General features: G+C 38.2%; 2 protein-coding genes across 14 annotated transcripts in view; both read right to left on the bottom strand.

The window, feature by feature from the left end:
* mark3a (MAP/microtubule affinity-regulating kinase 3a) overlaps positions 1–12452 on the bottom strand; it is a 25782-nt gene extending 13330 nt beyond the window's left edge. For 5 of the 10 annotated variants that reach the window (XM_027022258.3, XM_027022408.3, XM_027022333.3 and 2 more), the window contains exons 1-8: positions 11693–12438; positions 9342–9536; positions 8807–8860; positions 6197–6245; positions 4749–4814; positions 4579–4649; positions 1709–1765; positions 8–244 (exon numbers count right to left, since the gene is read on the bottom strand). In XM_027022258.3, the coding sequence (XP_026878059.2) occupies positions 8–244; positions 1709–1765; positions 4579–4649; positions 4749–4814; positions 6197–6245; positions 8807–8860; positions 9342–9536; positions 11693–11743 (780 nt within the window). In that variant the 5' untranslated portion in view covers positions 11744–12438. Of the gene's footprint in view, positions 1–7; positions 245–1708; positions 1766–4577; positions 4650–4748; positions 4815–6043; positions 6126–6196; positions 6246–8806; positions 8861–9341; positions 9537–11692 lie in introns of those variants that run through there. The other 5 variants (XM_027022011.3, XM_027022093.3, XM_027022179.3 and 2 more) reach the window with 3 other exon arrangements.
* A 1062-nt stretch (positions 12453–13514) lies between these two features.
* LOC113580704 (eukaryotic translation initiation factor 5) overlaps positions 13515–17500 on the bottom strand; it is a 6069-nt gene continuing 2083 nt past the window's right edge. For 3 of the 4 annotated variants that reach the window (XM_027015452.3, XM_081724749.1, XM_027015624.3), the window contains 7 exons: positions 17420–17500; positions 17198–17319; positions 16528–16689; positions 15985–16146; positions 15008–15172; positions 14739–14879; positions 13515–13953 (listed from right to left, as the gene is read on the bottom strand). The exon at positions 17420–17500 is cut by the window's right edge and continues 31 nt beyond it. In XM_027015452.3, coding sequence (XP_026871253.3) covers positions 13858–13953; positions 14739–14879; positions 15008–15172; positions 15985–16146; positions 16528–16689; positions 17198–17319; positions 17420–17500 — 929 coding nt within the window. In that variant the 3' untranslated portion in view covers positions 13515–13857. The remainder of the gene's footprint in view (positions 13954–14738; positions 14880–15007; positions 15173–15984; positions 16147–16527; positions 16690–17197; positions 17320–17419) is intronic. The other variant, XM_027015699.3, reaches the window with a different exon arrangement.

Below are 17500 nucleotides of genomic sequence, written 5' to 3'. Positions count from 1 at the left end.
TTCAAACCTTCAGGTTTTGGCCATCAAAGGGCAGTGAACCGCTGACCAGTGTGTAGAGGATGACCCCCAGGCTCCAAACGTCCACCTCTGGACCATCGTACTTCTTGCCCTGGAAGAGCTCAGGGGCAGCATAGGGCGGGCTGCCACAAAACGTGTCTAGTTTATTCCCTACTGTGAACTCATTACTGAAGCCAAAATCTGCTATCTTTATATTCATGTCTGCATCCAACAGCAAGTTCTCAGCCTGAGAGAGAGAGAGAGAGAGAGAGAGAGCACGAGCGCACAATTACTGATTTTGTCTCAACACTTTAGAATGCAGACTTTTACCAAATAGTCTAACCTGCAATATCAGTTTAATGAGTCTATCATCAAAAGCCTGGGAGAATTGCATTTTTGACACACAAAGATATGATTTGTATTTTTAGTAATATATTTTTTCACACAATGTGCAAAGCTACAAAGTACTAATATCTCAGCACCCTGCAGTGCCTAACATACATGGAGGCAGCTTATTACAGAGGGTGTACTCCGTACTTCCCATTAAAGATCAAGAGACTGCAGGTCAGACATGCTTAGCATGTGTGTCCAGCGGACTGCATAATTGTGTCCAATGATGTCCAAAGATGTTAAAAAAATATATCAAAACACTAGTGTAAGCTACTATTTCAATGGTTGGACATGATTGCAATTTTCAACATGTTGCTGTCAAGCAAAAAAAAGCTCCTTTGTGCTTGTGGAGAGTATGTTGGAGAAGGGTTGATGCTGGAGCCATGCACCAGTAGGCTATAGTCTAAGTAAGCTAAAACAACTCCAAACATGGGGACACACTTATACATAATTCCAGTTTCTTTCTATGCACAACAGTCTCAATCCAATTCAACTTATTAGTTAATTATCAAGACTTTCAAGAGTTGAAGTAGGTGATAGGGCAGTGAAGACTTAAACTGTCACTGGGTGCCCAGGATTGAAGCTGTATGAGAAATTGACAGCAAAGAACATAAAAGGATGTGAGGATATCAAACATAAAAAATAAAAAATTTATCCCAGTACCTATGCCCAACATACAATCTCACCGAAACATCTATTCCCAACAAAGTAAAAAAAAACAAACAAAAACAACAAAAAGCACACAGTAAATGCTGCACAAGATGGAGAATCTCGACACAAGGCATGCTCACAAAATTCAACAATTCAATCAGGCACCAAATTCTGCTATTGCCGCAGGCCTACTCAGTACACATATCTATGTCATGAAAGTTGGCAATCATATTTTATAATCAATGCTACGTATAACAATATTGAACAGATACATGCTAACTGAAGTATCTTCTGTGCTTTAGTACTTCTCCTTGGGGTGTCTGATGAATTCATATTATGTATAAGACATTGCATATATGCTTAAAAAAAAAAAAAAAAAAAAAAAAAGGTCTGACATCTACAGGCGTATGCAGACTGCCCCCTGCTCTCCTACACATGTAGACATACATTCAGCTGTCTCTAGCCCTGCAACCTTCTCTCTATTCTCATGGATCAGTAACAGCACTTTAAGTGAAGACTGTGTGAGGATGACCAATCTAGATGACAAGTGTGCCCTCAACAAATTATGTTGTACAAATGTATGTTGTACATGGACACACAAACACAAATCTATTAGACATATAGGAATAGAAATGCATAAGTATTAGTATTTCTTAAAACACAAACTTACCTTCAAGTCTCTGTGTACAATGTGTTTTTGGTGACAGTATTGCACAGCAGATACAATCTAAAGACAATAAAAATGAAAATAAACTCAATAAGATTAGGAGGCAGTATGCAAAAAAAAGTAATAATTACTCAAACAAATACCTAATATATCAATACATATTGTTCATATTCTTCCTTGACATTTTTAGCTTGTAAAAAAAAAAAAAGTATGCATTTAGTTGTGAATAAATAGGCTTGACTTGTAATTGCACTCCATGCACACGTGTAACAACTGTTAATCATTTGTCTACAGCTGTGCTCATAAGTTTATATACCAAGGCAGAATTTGTGATTGTTTAAAATATTTTTTCAGAGAACAATAATGATAATACAACAACTTTTCTTTTGTTCATGTTTAGTGGTTGGGTCAAGCCATTTATTATCAAACAATTGTTTTTGCCCTTTTTAAAATCATGACAACAGAAACTACCCAAATGACCCTGATCAAAAGTTTACATACCCTAGTTCTTAATACCGTGCATTGCCTCCTTTAACATCAATGACAGCTTGAAGTCTTTTGTGGTAGTTGTGGATGAGGCACTTTATTTTCTCAGATGGTAAAGCTGCCCAATCTTCTTGGCAAAATGCCTCCAGTTCCTGTAAATTCTTGGGCTGTCTTGCATGAACTGCATGTTTGAGATCTCCCCAAAGTGGCTGAGTGATATTGAGGTCAGGAGACTGAGATGGCCACTCCAGAACCTTCACTTTTTTTCTGCTGTAGCCAATGACAGGTCGCCTTGTGTTTTGGATCATTGTCATGTTGGAACATCCAAGTGCATCCCATGCACAGCTTCTGGGCTGATAAGTGCAAATATTATTCTAGTATTTTTTGATAAAATGCTGCATTCATCCTGCCATCAATTTTAACCAAGTTCCCTGTGCCTGTGTAGCTCACACATCCCCAAAACATCAACGATCCACCTCCGTGTTTTACAGTAGGGATGGTGTACTTTTCATCATAGGCCTTGTTGACTCCTCGCCAAATGTAGTGTTTATGATTGTGGCCTCATCACTCATGAATTTTGGTCTCATCACTCCAAATCTCTTTGTTCCAGAAATCTCGAGGCTTGTCTCTGTGCTTGTTTGGTATATTGTAAGCAGGCTGCTTTGTGGCATTGGCGTAGTAAGGGCTTTCTTCTGGCGACTCGATCATGCAGCCCATTTTTCTTCAAGTGCCTCCTTATTGTGCATCTTGAAACAGCCACAGAGTCAGAGAGTCTTGTATGTCAGATGACGTTATTTGCGGGTTTTTCTTTGCATCCTGAACAATTTTCCTGGCAGCTGTAGCTGAAATTTTTGTTGGGCTACCTGACCTTGGCTTGGTTTCAACAGAATCCCTCATTTTCCACTTCTTAGTTAGAGTTTGAACATTGCTAATTGGCATTCTCAATTCCTTGGATATCTTTTTATATAATATTTCCTATTTTATGAAGTTCAACTATCTTCTCCCGCAGATCTTTTGATAATTCTTTTGTTTTCCCCCATGTCTCATGCAGGGGTCTGTCAGGAGCCCAGTAACTTACTGACTCTTCTCTCTCACTCACACACACACACACACACACACACACACACACACACACACACACACACACACACACACACACACACACACACACACACAGAGAGAGAGAGAGATTGACAAGCAAACAGATCACAGGTGAGGATGGTTACCTTTAGTATCCATTTAAACCTGTGTGTCAACTTGTGTGTGTATATGTTATCATGCCAAAACCTCCAGGGTATGTAAACTTTTGATCAGGGTCATTTGAGTAGTTTCTGTTGTCATTATTTAAAAAAAAAGGGCAAAAACAATTATTTGATAATAAATGGCTTGACCCAACCACTAAACATGAATAAAAGAAAAGTTGTTGTATTATCATTATTATTCTCTGAAAAAATATTTTAAAAAACAAATAAAATCACAAATTCTGCCAGGGTATGTAAACTTATGAGCACAACTGTATATTATACATCCCCAGTGCATAATTGCCACTTCAGTCAAAGCTTTCAGAACAACTCCACACTAACTGAACAGAAAGGTGCTCAAACTCTGAGCAGCTTGAGCAGGAGGGCGGGATGGCCTTTTCCACTGGCTTGCACTGACTGACTAGGGTTTCCCAGCATCAGCTGCAAAGCTAAGCACTCTGACCCTGCTCAAACACTGAGACAACTTTACACAGCTAAACATCTGCAGATGTCCACCATGCTCAAAAACATTCTGAACCAGTGATGACACTAAATATTCCATCTAAAATATACCCCCTAGTGCAGACGTTTTCAACCTATCCTCTTCACACCATCAGGCCACATTGCACTTGATAGCCCTATACATGTGCTTGGACTTAGAACAGAAGAAATATGCAGACTAACTGGGCTTCCTAAGTCCACGTTGAATTAGCATAAAGAAAAGAAAACACATTTTGATGCAATATTCAGTTTCATCCCAGTCTTTATTCCCAATGCTTCCACTTTTACTCCCAGTCCAGCCTTTACTCTAAGGGATATATGGTGGCAATAAAGAATTTAATTGATCCAAATGGCTACAAGAAATTGTAATAAAATGTTGTAATAAAAGGCAGAGTATGCATGTCAAACAGGGTGGGGGGTGTGGTGGTAAGAGAGTTCAAAAGGCCACCATTGTTATTATTATAAGTACTTAAAAAAATCTAGCCACATTTTAAAAAAAAAACTATTTGGTGGAAAAAATATAGTTAAGCAATGGAGATGTCCAGGTTCTTGCACTAAAATCAGTGTGTGTGTTTTTGTGTGTGTGTGTATGTATGTGTATGAAAACATACTGCAGCAGTCACCAAGATGTTAAGAACACTGCACCTGTCTAAATTTAGCTCTGGCCTCTTTCTCCTTCATCCTCCCATGAGCCACAAGGTAGTCAAACACCTCACCTGTACACAAAGTAGACCCAAAGTAATAACAGCTCATATTCAAAGCAAGACAACAACTGAGAGAAAGGCTGTTTTTGCATACTACCAAGGTACACTCACCTCCACTGGCATACTCCATCACAAGAAACAGAGTCTTCTCAGTCTCAATCACCTCAAAGAGCTTTACTGTAAGCACATGAGGAAATGAAGAGTTTTTGAGAGAAAAATACATTTAAAAACCCATACCATCACAAGATACTGAAAATAAAGACAACTGCACTTATTTTAAATAAAAAGCTTCAAATGAAGGTAAAGTGTAGCCCTTTTAGAATGAATAAAATAATTTTGTTCCCATGTTCCAAATAAAGCTAACCATTAATGAAGTTTCTTTCTATATTCCAAAGAAAGCAATGCTATGGAGATCATATTTAAAGGTCCAGTATCAATTAAACAGGTCCTAAGCTTCACTGGTTATTGACAGTTCAGACCAGATTCTACATGTTCCGTGAAACAAATTGACTTGTCCTTCCATTTTTTCTCTTGTTCTTCCATTTTTGGGGACCATTTTCTCTTAAAACCATGTCTGATCCCATATTCCACTAAACGAGAACGTGTGCAACGCAGGAACACTGAGTGCATTTTTTGAGGAACACATATCCATGTAACGTGTAGGTGGACAAAGCTTGCATACTCTTATTCCAGCTCACCCAAATTATTCTTCCCATCAAGATGGCTTTCATTGTCTGATTTTATAATGCTTTTAATTTTTTTTATTTAAACAGGACCAAACTTCACTGCTTAAGAGACCTCGGCGAATGTCAAATGTCAAACATGACTGATAAGTAGGAATGTGTTCAACCATATACACAGCACTGTGCTGAAATGAAAATCATATTGTTATCCTTATCACTTAACTCATAGCTTTGGGGATACTTAAATATTTTAAGTTTTATAAAGAAATGGAGAAGAATAGACATGTTATGTAACTATTTCATTTTATTAACCTATTATTTTCATAATAAGCTTAAATCGCTATGAATAGGATTTATGACTAGCTTTCAAACGCTTACAGCCACACCAGCCTGAGGAAAGGCAAATTGTGACCAATTTATCATAAAGTCTTTGCTAATCCCCAGTCCTGTGCATCCACGTTCTTATAGGGAATAAGGGCAACCGTACACTAGGTGACAAACTGCCCATTTTCAAATTGTGAGATGCACTCTCTACTACACATCCTTCATTATGGCTTTTCCCTCTGCAGAGCACTGTCTGCAACATCTCCAAAGAAAAATGTCTCTCTTCATCTCTCTCACACACAATATGAATGAGCATTTGCAGCATCTAGTCTAAATTTACAGAGGAGACACACAGGGCCACTTTCTGTGTGTACATGATAATAGGTCTGATTCACCTACTCATCATCTTATTTCCCAGCAGGAAATAAGTGCAGAGGAGAAAATCTGGGGATCTCTTCACTCCTCTGGGGATCTCATGTTGCTATAGCAGAGACAGGCGAGAAAGAGTGACACACCTTTTATTGCTAAATCACAATATCTTTTTTATCTTACCAATATTTGGATGGTTCAAAATCTTCATTATTCTGACTTCCCTGAAGAGCTGTTAGAGAGAAGGAAAAAAAAATTAGAGCTAGAAATCCAAGATAGAATATTGGCGCCTCTCTCTCTCTCTCTCCTCACATTCAGCATCATAATTAATGAAATACTTTTAGCAAAATTGCTATATTACCAAATGCTTTTACTCTTACACCAGCCTTTCATTATAGCACATGTTTAATCCTTTTTTTTCTGATGACCGTTACTAACTAGAAAACTCCTCATGGGGAAAAAAAATTTAATTTAGATCTTAACCACTCAAGTGCAATTAAGTGAAGCATAACCAATCACATGCCAACATGTTATCTTACTTCATGGTGACCTAGACAAAAGCTAACTAATAAACATCAAAAATGTCTGAGGATTTTGATCAATATTCACTGGGTTAAAGTAAAGACAAACAAAAAACAAAAACAAAAACAAAAAACAAAAAACAGAATGCCTTCACTTCTTCAGAAAAGCATTCAAATATCTTTCTCTAAGCATGAAGTGTTCTTACTTTAGAGTTGTCTGTTACTCTGGCTTTCTCTCTGATCTGCCATCTTAACACCTCTATGATGACTAAAGAACACTACAGTACAGCATCTCGCCTCAGTCAAGGGACAAGTGCCAGCTTAGAGTCTGCACACCCACACTCAATTACATAACCACTCACCAACAACAAGGTGCTCACAACACTGAATGTGGAACCTTGGAACAAAGACTAAAAAGAACTAACAACTAGCAGTGATGCACTGATGCTACTGCACTGCTACAGCGGTAATGGAAGGTGAGCAAGAAGACGCCTGTGCAGCCAGAGGGAACAGGGAAATGGAGATCAAATAGGCAAGAGGAAGTGAAAACAGAGAAAGAGGGTAAAGGCAATAAATCAGGATAAAGAGACAAATCTGGAAATTCAGAGAGAGATCTTCCACAGGTTTAGTGGTGCAGTGATGAAAATCCTTATGAGTCAGAGCTTTTCTGAGCAGCAGGCAGGAGAGGTAGAACATACACAAAATTCCAATCAATGGTGCCATGGAAAAATTAATGGTGGCTGCAGTGTCTACTGCATCCAGCTAATAATAAAGATAAAGACCCTGTATGCATGTCAGAGTGGGCAGTGGCTCCAATTGCACATTATCATGATTGGCAGAGGTGAGTGATTCAACCACTACTCCCATCCCTCTTGTTCTCATGATTTCCTTCTCTCCATTCCTCTCCAGTTGGCTTTTCACTTTATCTGTTCTCATGTGCCTCTTCTGATTCTCTCATACCACCCACGTCATCAGCCCTTCTGTCTCTCTCCTTATCTCACCCGCGAAAAACTGTCCTGCTGTCCCTCAGTATCACTTCTCTCCTATCTGCCATCTATCTGTTCATCTGCTGTTGCTGCTTGTTAAACCTCTCAACCTACCCACCCCACCTTGGCCGATGCTACCATCAGACTAAGCAAAATGTAGATCATCTATCTGTGGATCATTCAAGCAAAATTCTTTATTTTTTGCCAGCATAAAAGTACACAAACATGTTAATTGTAACATACAGAGCAAGAGGTTCATCACACTGTGTTTAACATTTCACTTTTGACAAAGTATGGCATTTGGAAACCATACTGCTTTCATTGGTATTTGAAAATCTTCACAGGTAGACAGGACACGACTACAGGGTTTCCTGCCATGGGGAGATCTGGCACTGAGGTGGTGGGAGTGGGCAGAGTAATCACCAGCTGCAGTGACTTGTCAGAGGAGGGGAGCCACGAGGACCTGCTAATGAACCACTGTTAAATGGCTGCCCAGTGATCTTAGATCTTACCCACAGTAATGAACAAGACTTTGATTTTAAGGATTTGTTTGGCCCCTGCAGATGAGCAGATTGACTGCAGCTCTACTTTTGGTCATGTGTCACTTGTTTGAGGCCCACAATAAACAGTGCGATATTTTTGCTACTGGGGTAAACACCCCTTGTAGGAGCAGTCTGTTGTTGATGACTGTACAGGATGAGTAAATGTGCCACTTCTATGGCACATGATACATCCCTCAGTTAAATTCTAGAGAGACAGTTTCATCACCAAAAAAGGAAAATGAACTGACCTAACGACCATTAATCCATTCACAAAGCCTACGTATCATAAGAGGTTGTTCTAAAACTGTATAACCCACTGTGTTCGGCTAGCAACACCTTTTAGCTATGATGATATTTGAGACATAGCTCAACCTTTTGTGCAACGGTGGCACAGCTTTGAATATATATCAGTCAGTTGGGATGTAGAAGCAGAATGAACCATTTTACACATATGTTTACTAATGACACAACTAATGGATCTGCACCTATTGAAAGCCCCTATGGACATCATTTCCCACTGGCTAAAACAATGCTTCCGACTCCAAAACAACCTCCCTTCCTGAGATGAGTGACAATTTCCCTAAGAACAAAGATACAAACCTGCTGATACGAGGCCAGACCAAAACATTTAGCTAGGTACTTTTTGAAGACCAAGCAGTTACGTCACCATATGCATGTTCACAGCTATCTAATGAAAATAAGCAATACTCCTCCCTTTAATATTTAACCCATTTTATACTTCACCTTTTGAAGACTTGTTGGATTCAGTTGTGTCTTGTCAATTATTTTTATTGCAACCTGTTAAAAATAAATAATGTTATTCCAAGACAACCACACTTGTTATTTTTAAAGCATTCTATGGATATGGATTAGTAGGAATTATCTGGTCTACACATTTCTAACATTTTGTATTCCCTTGCTTTTTAAAACCACTCAGGGCTAAAAATAAAATTTAGCCTGCCAAGTTAAGGACGGAATGTGGGTGTATAAGCGTGATTTGCTGATAATAGCCTAATTTGATCTTAATGTTATAATATGCTATAGTGTATTATTAAGAGTTATCAAACTCTTTATCAAAATGTGGTTCAATAAGGGATATCAGGTCTCTTGGCAACCAAATTAATTCAGTGCGCTACTAAAAGCTGAGGCTTGTGGTTGTACATGCTTAATCTAGTCAAAAAACAAAACAAAAAAAACAAACAAAAACAAACTACAGATGTAATATTGAGGTTAAAAGACTGGGTAATAGGAAGCGCAGTCCCCATATCTCACTACTCACCTCTCTGCCAGTGAGGATGTGGCGGGCCAGCTTGACTTTTGCAAAATTGCCCTTTCCAATGGTTTTGAGGAGCCGGTAATTCCCAACATGAGGATGCTGCTCTTCAGATCCTGAACCAGCCGAGTTCCGATTTCGACCACCTGACCTTACAGAACGAGAGGTCCCATCCATCCGACCATGACCGTTTGATGTGTGCTGTGGATTTAATAAAAAATAAAAAATAATTTGTTTACTCTCCATGTGACAAAACAGGTTATCCGTTTTAAATGTCATTGTACAGCGCCGGGTTTCCAAAAAACATCGTAAATCAAAGATCATCTTTAAATGAGAGTCTTCTGTGTAACACTCACTGTATCATTTAAGAAGATCTTAACACTATAATGCTTTTGGGAAATGGGGCCGCAAGTCGGTTTTATTCAGGTCACCACAATGATCATACATGCTTCATTCAAGAAAACATGCCAGGTACTCTATTCTTTGGTTTACTTTTCATATTATTCTTATACTTCACAGTATATTTCAATTACATTTAATTAATAAAATTATCAACAAAATTATATTTGTAGTACAGAAGCAGCAGGGCTCCCAGTTAGCAGAAATGGGAGGATGTGGTTATCTCCGTTTCCAATGCAAAAACCTACAGAAACACCGTTCCATTAGTACCACTCAGCCTGCTTGTTAAACAGTCAAGCTGCTTCTGCAACTGGCTATAGACAGATACTTTGCTTATAGTTACTAAGGAGGAAAACTGATGGGCTATAAGCAGGGTGGCAGGTCTCAGATTGCAGAGATTTTCCAGGCTCTGATGACAGCCAAAATAATTTTGAATATGAAATGATGCTAGAACAAGTTCAGAACAATTCAGTCCCTAACAGTGCCCAAAATGCTGAAATCATGCTTTTAAATGCAAAACAGACCACATAACACAACATATTTGATAAAATTACAAGAGGCAGCTTGATACTTTTCTGAACAAACTTTTTGTACTAAAGTAAAACAGGTAATAAGAATTCATACTGAAATTGACAGAATTGTTTTAATTTGTGCACCATCATAATTTAGTGAGACTAATGTGATAATCTAGCAACACTGTATTGCCACCAGGAAACATTAACAGAGCTTTAAATGAATCCTACAATTCTCTCTGCTGCTAACTTCAGTGCTATCCATACAGTCAGTAGAAGTAAAAATATAAATCAAAATGGAGCCCCAGAAATCCATTACCACAGTGGCTAGCAATGCAGCATAATACAAAAAACTATTTAAAAAAAAAATGCCAAGAGCATTATACTATAAAGGGTAGATACTTACAAAAGTGACAGGGTGACACACAGCATACAGCCCCTTCATTGTCACAATGGCAATTTAAATGTCACTGAACCAAACCTGTTTTAAGGTGAGACTGGAAAATAATGGACACTCTTATCTGCCAATACCCATTAATGAGGGGTTACACCAGCTAATATCTTATTAAGAGGGGTGGGTCAGCCTATTTGCACCAACTGGCTGACCGAAACCTACCATTATTGTTCAAGTATCGAGGCTGAGATGTATGTAAACATGCATGCAATTTGGAAGTATAAAATGATTTCAATAGGATGCTCAAAAAAATTCAGGTTACATTATGGAGACCCATGCAGCTAACTGTATACAATCATGATGTTCCTCATAGAGACTTACATTTATTAAATTAATGGGCTAGTGAGGAGCTGTTTTTCAAGGGCAATCTAGTAATGCTCACAACGTCTTTTTAAGGTCTTACAACATTGCTCTCTAGATGCAGTGTATTCCTCTTCGTTTGAAAATTATTTGCAAAGCATGTTAAGTACAGATCAAATATATATATTCTGCATGTAATAATGATTCGATCTATCTGCTATTTGCTCAGTTACTTGCTCGTGTCAGTGTATGTCAAACCACCAATACAAGGATATTTGTTGCGCCCGCACACAGTATGCGGACAAGCCAGTGACGCATAGATGACATAAACGCACATATCCTGTAGGATTATGTTAGGAATGTTATAGGCTAAAACGAAGCTGAATGATCGCTACGGAAAGAAGCATTCAATTAATCGTACTTCTAGTTCAAGCATATGCTGCATTAATGATAGAGAATAAGCGCTAGCTAGCATTGCTATGTCCCTGACGCTTCAGACACCATGCGTCACTTCAGGCTGTTGCCCCATCTGTTTCAAGACTGCTTCAATGTAACCAGCTAATCTACTAAAAGCGCATAGTCAGCACACACACACACAAAGCAAAGAAAACAGAAACAAAACATTAAACCTGACCATTCCAATTGGCTAATATACAATTTAGCTAAATAACATAATGAAACTGGCTACTTACATTTTCAGTTTTCCGTTCGTTGACGGTGGGTAGAGGTGTTCTTGCCGACATTGTACTGATGGTTGACGTTGCGTTTTTAAATTAAGCAGCGGATTCTGAAAAGGTAGCTAGTTAGTTGGATTAGCTAGCTAGCTAGCTAGCTAATTTAGCGGTCTAGAGAGGTAAATAACGTTAGACGAAGATGTTTTGGTATAGACTATTCAAGGTAGCGATAGTTACTCATTGTTTAACTGACCAATTCAAGTGCTCGGACAACGCAAACTTGTGAAAAACTTCAGAAGGAAATCGCTAGCCGTTAGCTATCCTAATGCCTACGCTATATTCTCCCTTGAAGATGTATTCCAGCGCCGGTCTCCAGCCATTAGCTCTCTTGGTAAACAATTTCCGAAATAACAGAAAGCTTTTAATAAGCTTTGTTAAGAACCAATTTTGCCTGATGCTTAGACCTATTTCACATTTCGGATGTCCGGTTCAGACGAGAAAACCTTGCAGTCAACAGGGCCCGAGCAATCACCCTTGCGTTTCGCTAATGAAACGGACAACTGATGTTAACACCGCAAAATTGTTTCACCATTCTCAGTCTTCATTCTTGAAATAGTGACAAGTTTTTCACTTATGCCGAGGCCATGGGGATGTCGCTGTCGTTCACGGTTCCATTCCAGTGACTGCTGTCTGTCGGGTTTCGTTAAAGCTAGATCCAAAATGGCCACCCAATGGCAATAGAGTTTCAATCCAGACCCTAGAGAGACAGAGGAAGTAAGGAAACAGCCAATGGCGTTGGAGACTCATTGGAGACTGATGCGCCCTCGGCACGGTGGTTTATTGTTTCAAAGTTAGGTATTCTCAGGAAATACGCAAAACTTCGCAATACCTTAACATGACCATGACACACCCTTTCCATCTGAAATACATGGGAAATATGTATACTTCACCGTATATTGTTATACCATGTAAGATAATATAGGTTCAGTTTAAATTCTGAACACGGTAAAGGTTGCCTATATAACTGATGGTAGGTACGTTTACAGACTTTCGTGGAACAGAAAAAGAATGATGCTTGTTTTATACATGTCGAAGTAGCTCTACTTATTTGTCCTATATGAATCTTGAACTCTAAAGGATGTAATTTGTTGCGTCATTATGGATCATCGGGTTCAGTAATGATGCATGAGTGATCTGTGAACTATTTGTTATATACACACACACGTATACCTACAGTATTTACTTAACGGTGTTATCCAAAGCGACTTACAATTACGAATGAATACAACGTGAGCAATTGAGAGTTTATGGCCTTGTTCAGGATCCCAGCAGTAGTAACGGTGGGGTTTTAACTGACAACCTTAGAATTACTAGTCGAAACCTTAACCACTGAGAACTACCACTGCGCAGTTATATTGTAAACATACCCAATTATATTGACACCAACAGAACAGTTGTTTATAATCTATACGGATATTTGCATTTTGATGTAAACCGTATAAACGCTTAGCTATTGGCTCACCAGGTGTCTGCTGGTATAATGAAACATGCAAGACAAGTAAATATTGACATCTATTGGTCGGAGGGAGCTTTAGCGGCTTTTACACAGTCGGGCACACATGCCTCTAAAACTACCGAATAATCCGCTTCATTTAAGGCTTACGAATTCATATTCTGACCTTTCTAATATAGGAGGACACGTACATATCTTCGATTTGGTTCATGTTATGATAATTAATGTACAATGCAACAAATTTGTGTGTGTATATATAAGTTTAATAAGTCTAACCAACAATTTCCCAGTCAAAATGACTAAAATAATTTCCAATTCCAATACAAGTGAAAATCAAAGCATTTATTTAATGACAAAAAGGTTAAAATAATCACAAAACCGCAGTTTACATAAATCCAAGAAATGAAGTAGTCGAACAATATGACTTTTTCAGTAGACATCTTAAACATAATGCATAATGGTTCAGCAGCAAGACAATAAAAGCGCCATGTTAAAACCATGCCTCCACAGCAGCAGGGATAAAATATTGGAAAGGGAAGATGCAGAAGAGAGAGAGAAAAAAAAAAGGGCTGAACAGGAGGCCAGTGCAACCCATTTCATCATCACTAAAGAGCAGCTGAAAAGTTATTAATTGGCCTCTAATGATTTGAATTTGTGTTTTAATTTTCTTCTAAATGGCATCAATGTCAAGGTCATCCTCCTCCTCAGTTTTCTCTGGCTGAACAGTCTCCACTTTCAGCTCACGGGCAGAGGAGGAATACACGACCTAGGAGGGAAGGAACAGTCTATCAGGACAACAAAAGTAAAAAATACAAGGGTATCAGTAAAATAAATGGGAACAGATGAAGTTTGATGTATAGAGGATACAAGAGAGGCAAAAGGGTATAAAAAAAAAAAAGTTAAAAATATGAAGTAAGGGTTAGTAAGGCATTGAAGGGCTTGCAACAGCTTACTCTTGAATTTTCCCTTTGTTAATCATTTATAGTTAATTCTATAAATTAACTATTTTACACCATAGAAAAGACTGTCAGACTAATTAACTAACTCTTAATGACACTTTTACCTTAAAATATTTTTCAGTAGACTTCTGGGTAAACTATGCTAGGGCATATACAAATAAAACAAAGGAACCTCAGTGAGAGTTGGTTGCTTTCTTTTGCAACATCATAAAAAAATAAGTAAAATCCCTGGAAACATTTTAATTTTGTACAGAAGAAAATTAAAAAAAGCTATGGTTTGCTAATAATTGGATATTTATTTACATCTAAAAAGAGAAATTCCACCTGAATTCTCTAAACTGTATGCTCTGCCTAATGAATTTAAGTCACTGCAGGCATTAGAGCAGGAAGTTCACTACACGATTATAGTGCACAGAAATGTCAAAAACCTTAAGTCAGTGGTCTAGCATGTCTACACAATGAGAATTACTACAAAACATTCTCCTAGTTGACTGATCTGTTTGAGATACGATAGAGGTCATAGAAGGGAAAAAAATATGCATATGAAATGCATATTAAACTGTGCTGGAAACAGTGATTTGAAATAATCTACCTTTACATTCTCATCATCTTCCTCTTCTTCCTCTCCACTTCCCTCACTCTCCTCCTCTGCCTCCTTCAGCCATTTGACAAAAGGAGCTGCCTTGGCATGAATCTCCTTGGCAAGTTCCTTAGAGACGTACTTCTTTGACACCTTAGAAGCAGCAAGACAAATAATTTTAAAAAATTACCCCTTTAAAAACAATGCAATTAAGTAAAAAGCAGCAGTTAATTAAGTTCTCTTTATGTCTGGATTTGTTATCTACATCTGTATGTACACACCTTCTCTGCCCAAGTGAGGATGATGTCCTCCTCCAACAGGTCAGCGTCATACAGGTCCTTGAGTATGATCGGAACTCTGGGCAGCAGTTGAGCCTGGTGCAGCTTCACCACACACTCAAAGCCACCCAGCAGATACTTCTGAGCCTTCTTGTCATTACAGCAGAACTGCAAGTGAGAAGAAAGAAGAGAATGATTCAGCATCACAAGAATACTTTGCATCAGTTCTACAAGTGAACTAGTCGACCTTTAACATTTACAATACTGCACCTCGATTTGCATAAGCATGTATAAATACAAAATGTATAGACATCTAGATAGTAACATGCATTTTACAAGGAAGAGATGATGGCTGCATGCCTTAGGCTGCATTTCACGTTGCAGTCATTCACATTTCACTGCAGTATGTCTGCCTTACAGTGTTTACTCAGACATGCTCAGTACTATTCAGGGTCGAACAGGAACAAAGACAAAAGCTGTGTGCGCAGCATAGAACTGCAGTCATTCAACTGCATCTGCTCCATTTCCCAAAAGATCAGATATCATGCAGTGAATTCAACAAACAGAATTATTGAATTAGCTCGTCACTGGGCTGTTCGATGATGGATCAAATCTCAATTGGGTAAATATAATCTGAGCTAAATTTCATGGGAGCTACAGCTCTTTAGACACACTTCTCCGTCACCTTAGAAAGACTAAATTAAGAAACTCTTTAAAATTACTAAAATTCTTATTGTACTTTATCAACATAGAGATGACAAAAATGCAAATCCATTTTCATAAGATACATCAAGTTTCAGAGCTTATTGCAACTTTGCATAGAATTACTGCTTTTACACCGACTTCTGTGACCACACAGTCCTTGAGGCACTAATTACTTTCTTGTTGACTCTATTCTAAGATCAAATTTCACCACTTTATCAACACTCCAGACAAACTCGCATATGTCCACCACAGGCAGTAAAGCTGTGGTAACTTACCCGAAGAAAATGCCGCTTGTATTTTTTTATTTGGTCCCGGATGTTTTCATTGAAGAGCAGTTCACTAAGGATGAGTGGCCCCATGGCCCTCACATCCAGACGCTCTGCCTCGGCCAGAATCTCCTTGTCTGCAGAGTCTATTGCTCCACTCTCTCTCTTTTGCTAAAAACATGACACAGGAGACTAGGTCCTTATTTTTACAGGGCTGAAAATGAACGTTTTACACACAAAATACCACACACATTTTTTAAGTTTAGAATGCCTCTAGAAGGGCATGTAGCCAGACAGCCTTATATAAACTTGATAGTAAGTTAACGTTACGTTATCTTGGGAGAACAAACTGTCATTATTCAGTTAAGATCTAATGCGGTCACATCACATCCATGAGTAGTGCACTGTACATTTCAGCCATTTTTTGACGCGCTTGTTTGCTTTAATAGATTAGTCTACTTATTATCCCTTTTTCTTACTTACAAATACTATTATGATTAGTCTTGTTAATGTAATTGAAAGTGACTACCCAAAACTTCAAGTGCAATATACCTTAACAAAGTTATAGAACATGTTAACTCTCTCCTCCAGGGTCTTCTCCAGGTCCTCAGTGAGGGTCAGGTTCTTAGCATGGTCACTGATCTCCTCCATCCGTCGGCGCTGAGCTTCCTCAGTCGTCTCCTCTGCCCAGTCCTCATCATCATCGTCACCATCCTAATAAAAAAAATGCATCTGAGCTGAAGTGCTTTTTACTTGTCCCAGGAAATGTCTAGCATTTAAAAAAAAAAAAAAAAAAAAAAAAAAAAGTATAAAACAAATTCTATGTATAAATAAAAGACAATACAACCAAAACCTGAAAGTTGAAATACTGACAGTTAACTAATTATAGGGGTGATGAAACAAATGAGTGATGAAAATTTGTGTTATCTTGTAAGTACTAGTAATTCACCACCATCTTGCTTTGCTCTAATTTTTCCAAGACCTTTTAGAAAAATTAATAGTTTTAGCAACCAGTTATTCTTTACCAAATCAAATAATTAACTTGGTAATAAATAATATTTAATCTTCAACACTATAAGAGTGAAACTTGTCAGCACAGGGGTACTCCATTTTAGGAAATGCACCAGATTTATGCATTCAATGCAATACAAATACTGACTTCTGAAATCACAAAAAAATAATAAAAAAAAATGTAAGGATCAAAAATAAACCATGCACTCACCACAACATCCGGCGCATCAATGTCATTGTGGCTCCCAGCATCACCATTGCCTGAGCCATTCTCCTTGCCCTTCTTTCGGTTCTTTTTCTCCTTCTCTTTTTTTACAGAACCATTGTCACTCTCTGTACATCACATTCATTCATGATATAACAACACCTTCTATTTGTTAATGTAATTTAGACATTTCTATTCACTGACGATACTGATCTTACAGACACTCACCTGGTGGATTTTTAAGGATGAAAGTGCAAAGTTTGTGGCGAGTGTCTAGCATGCCCCTGTAACCACAGGCTTTACAAGAGT

The sequence above is a fragment of the Electrophorus electricus genome, chromosome 12, assembly GCF_041902795.1.
Source record: "Electrophorus electricus isolate QZ-2024a chromosome 12, ASM4190279v1, whole genome shotgun sequence".
In the NCBI taxonomy this organism is placed as follows: Eukaryota; Metazoa; Chordata; class Actinopteri; order Gymnotiformes; family Gymnotidae; genus Electrophorus; species Electrophorus electricus.
The sequence above is the reverse complement of the archived record's forward strand: the minus strand, read 5'-3'. Positions and strand labels throughout refer to the sequence as shown.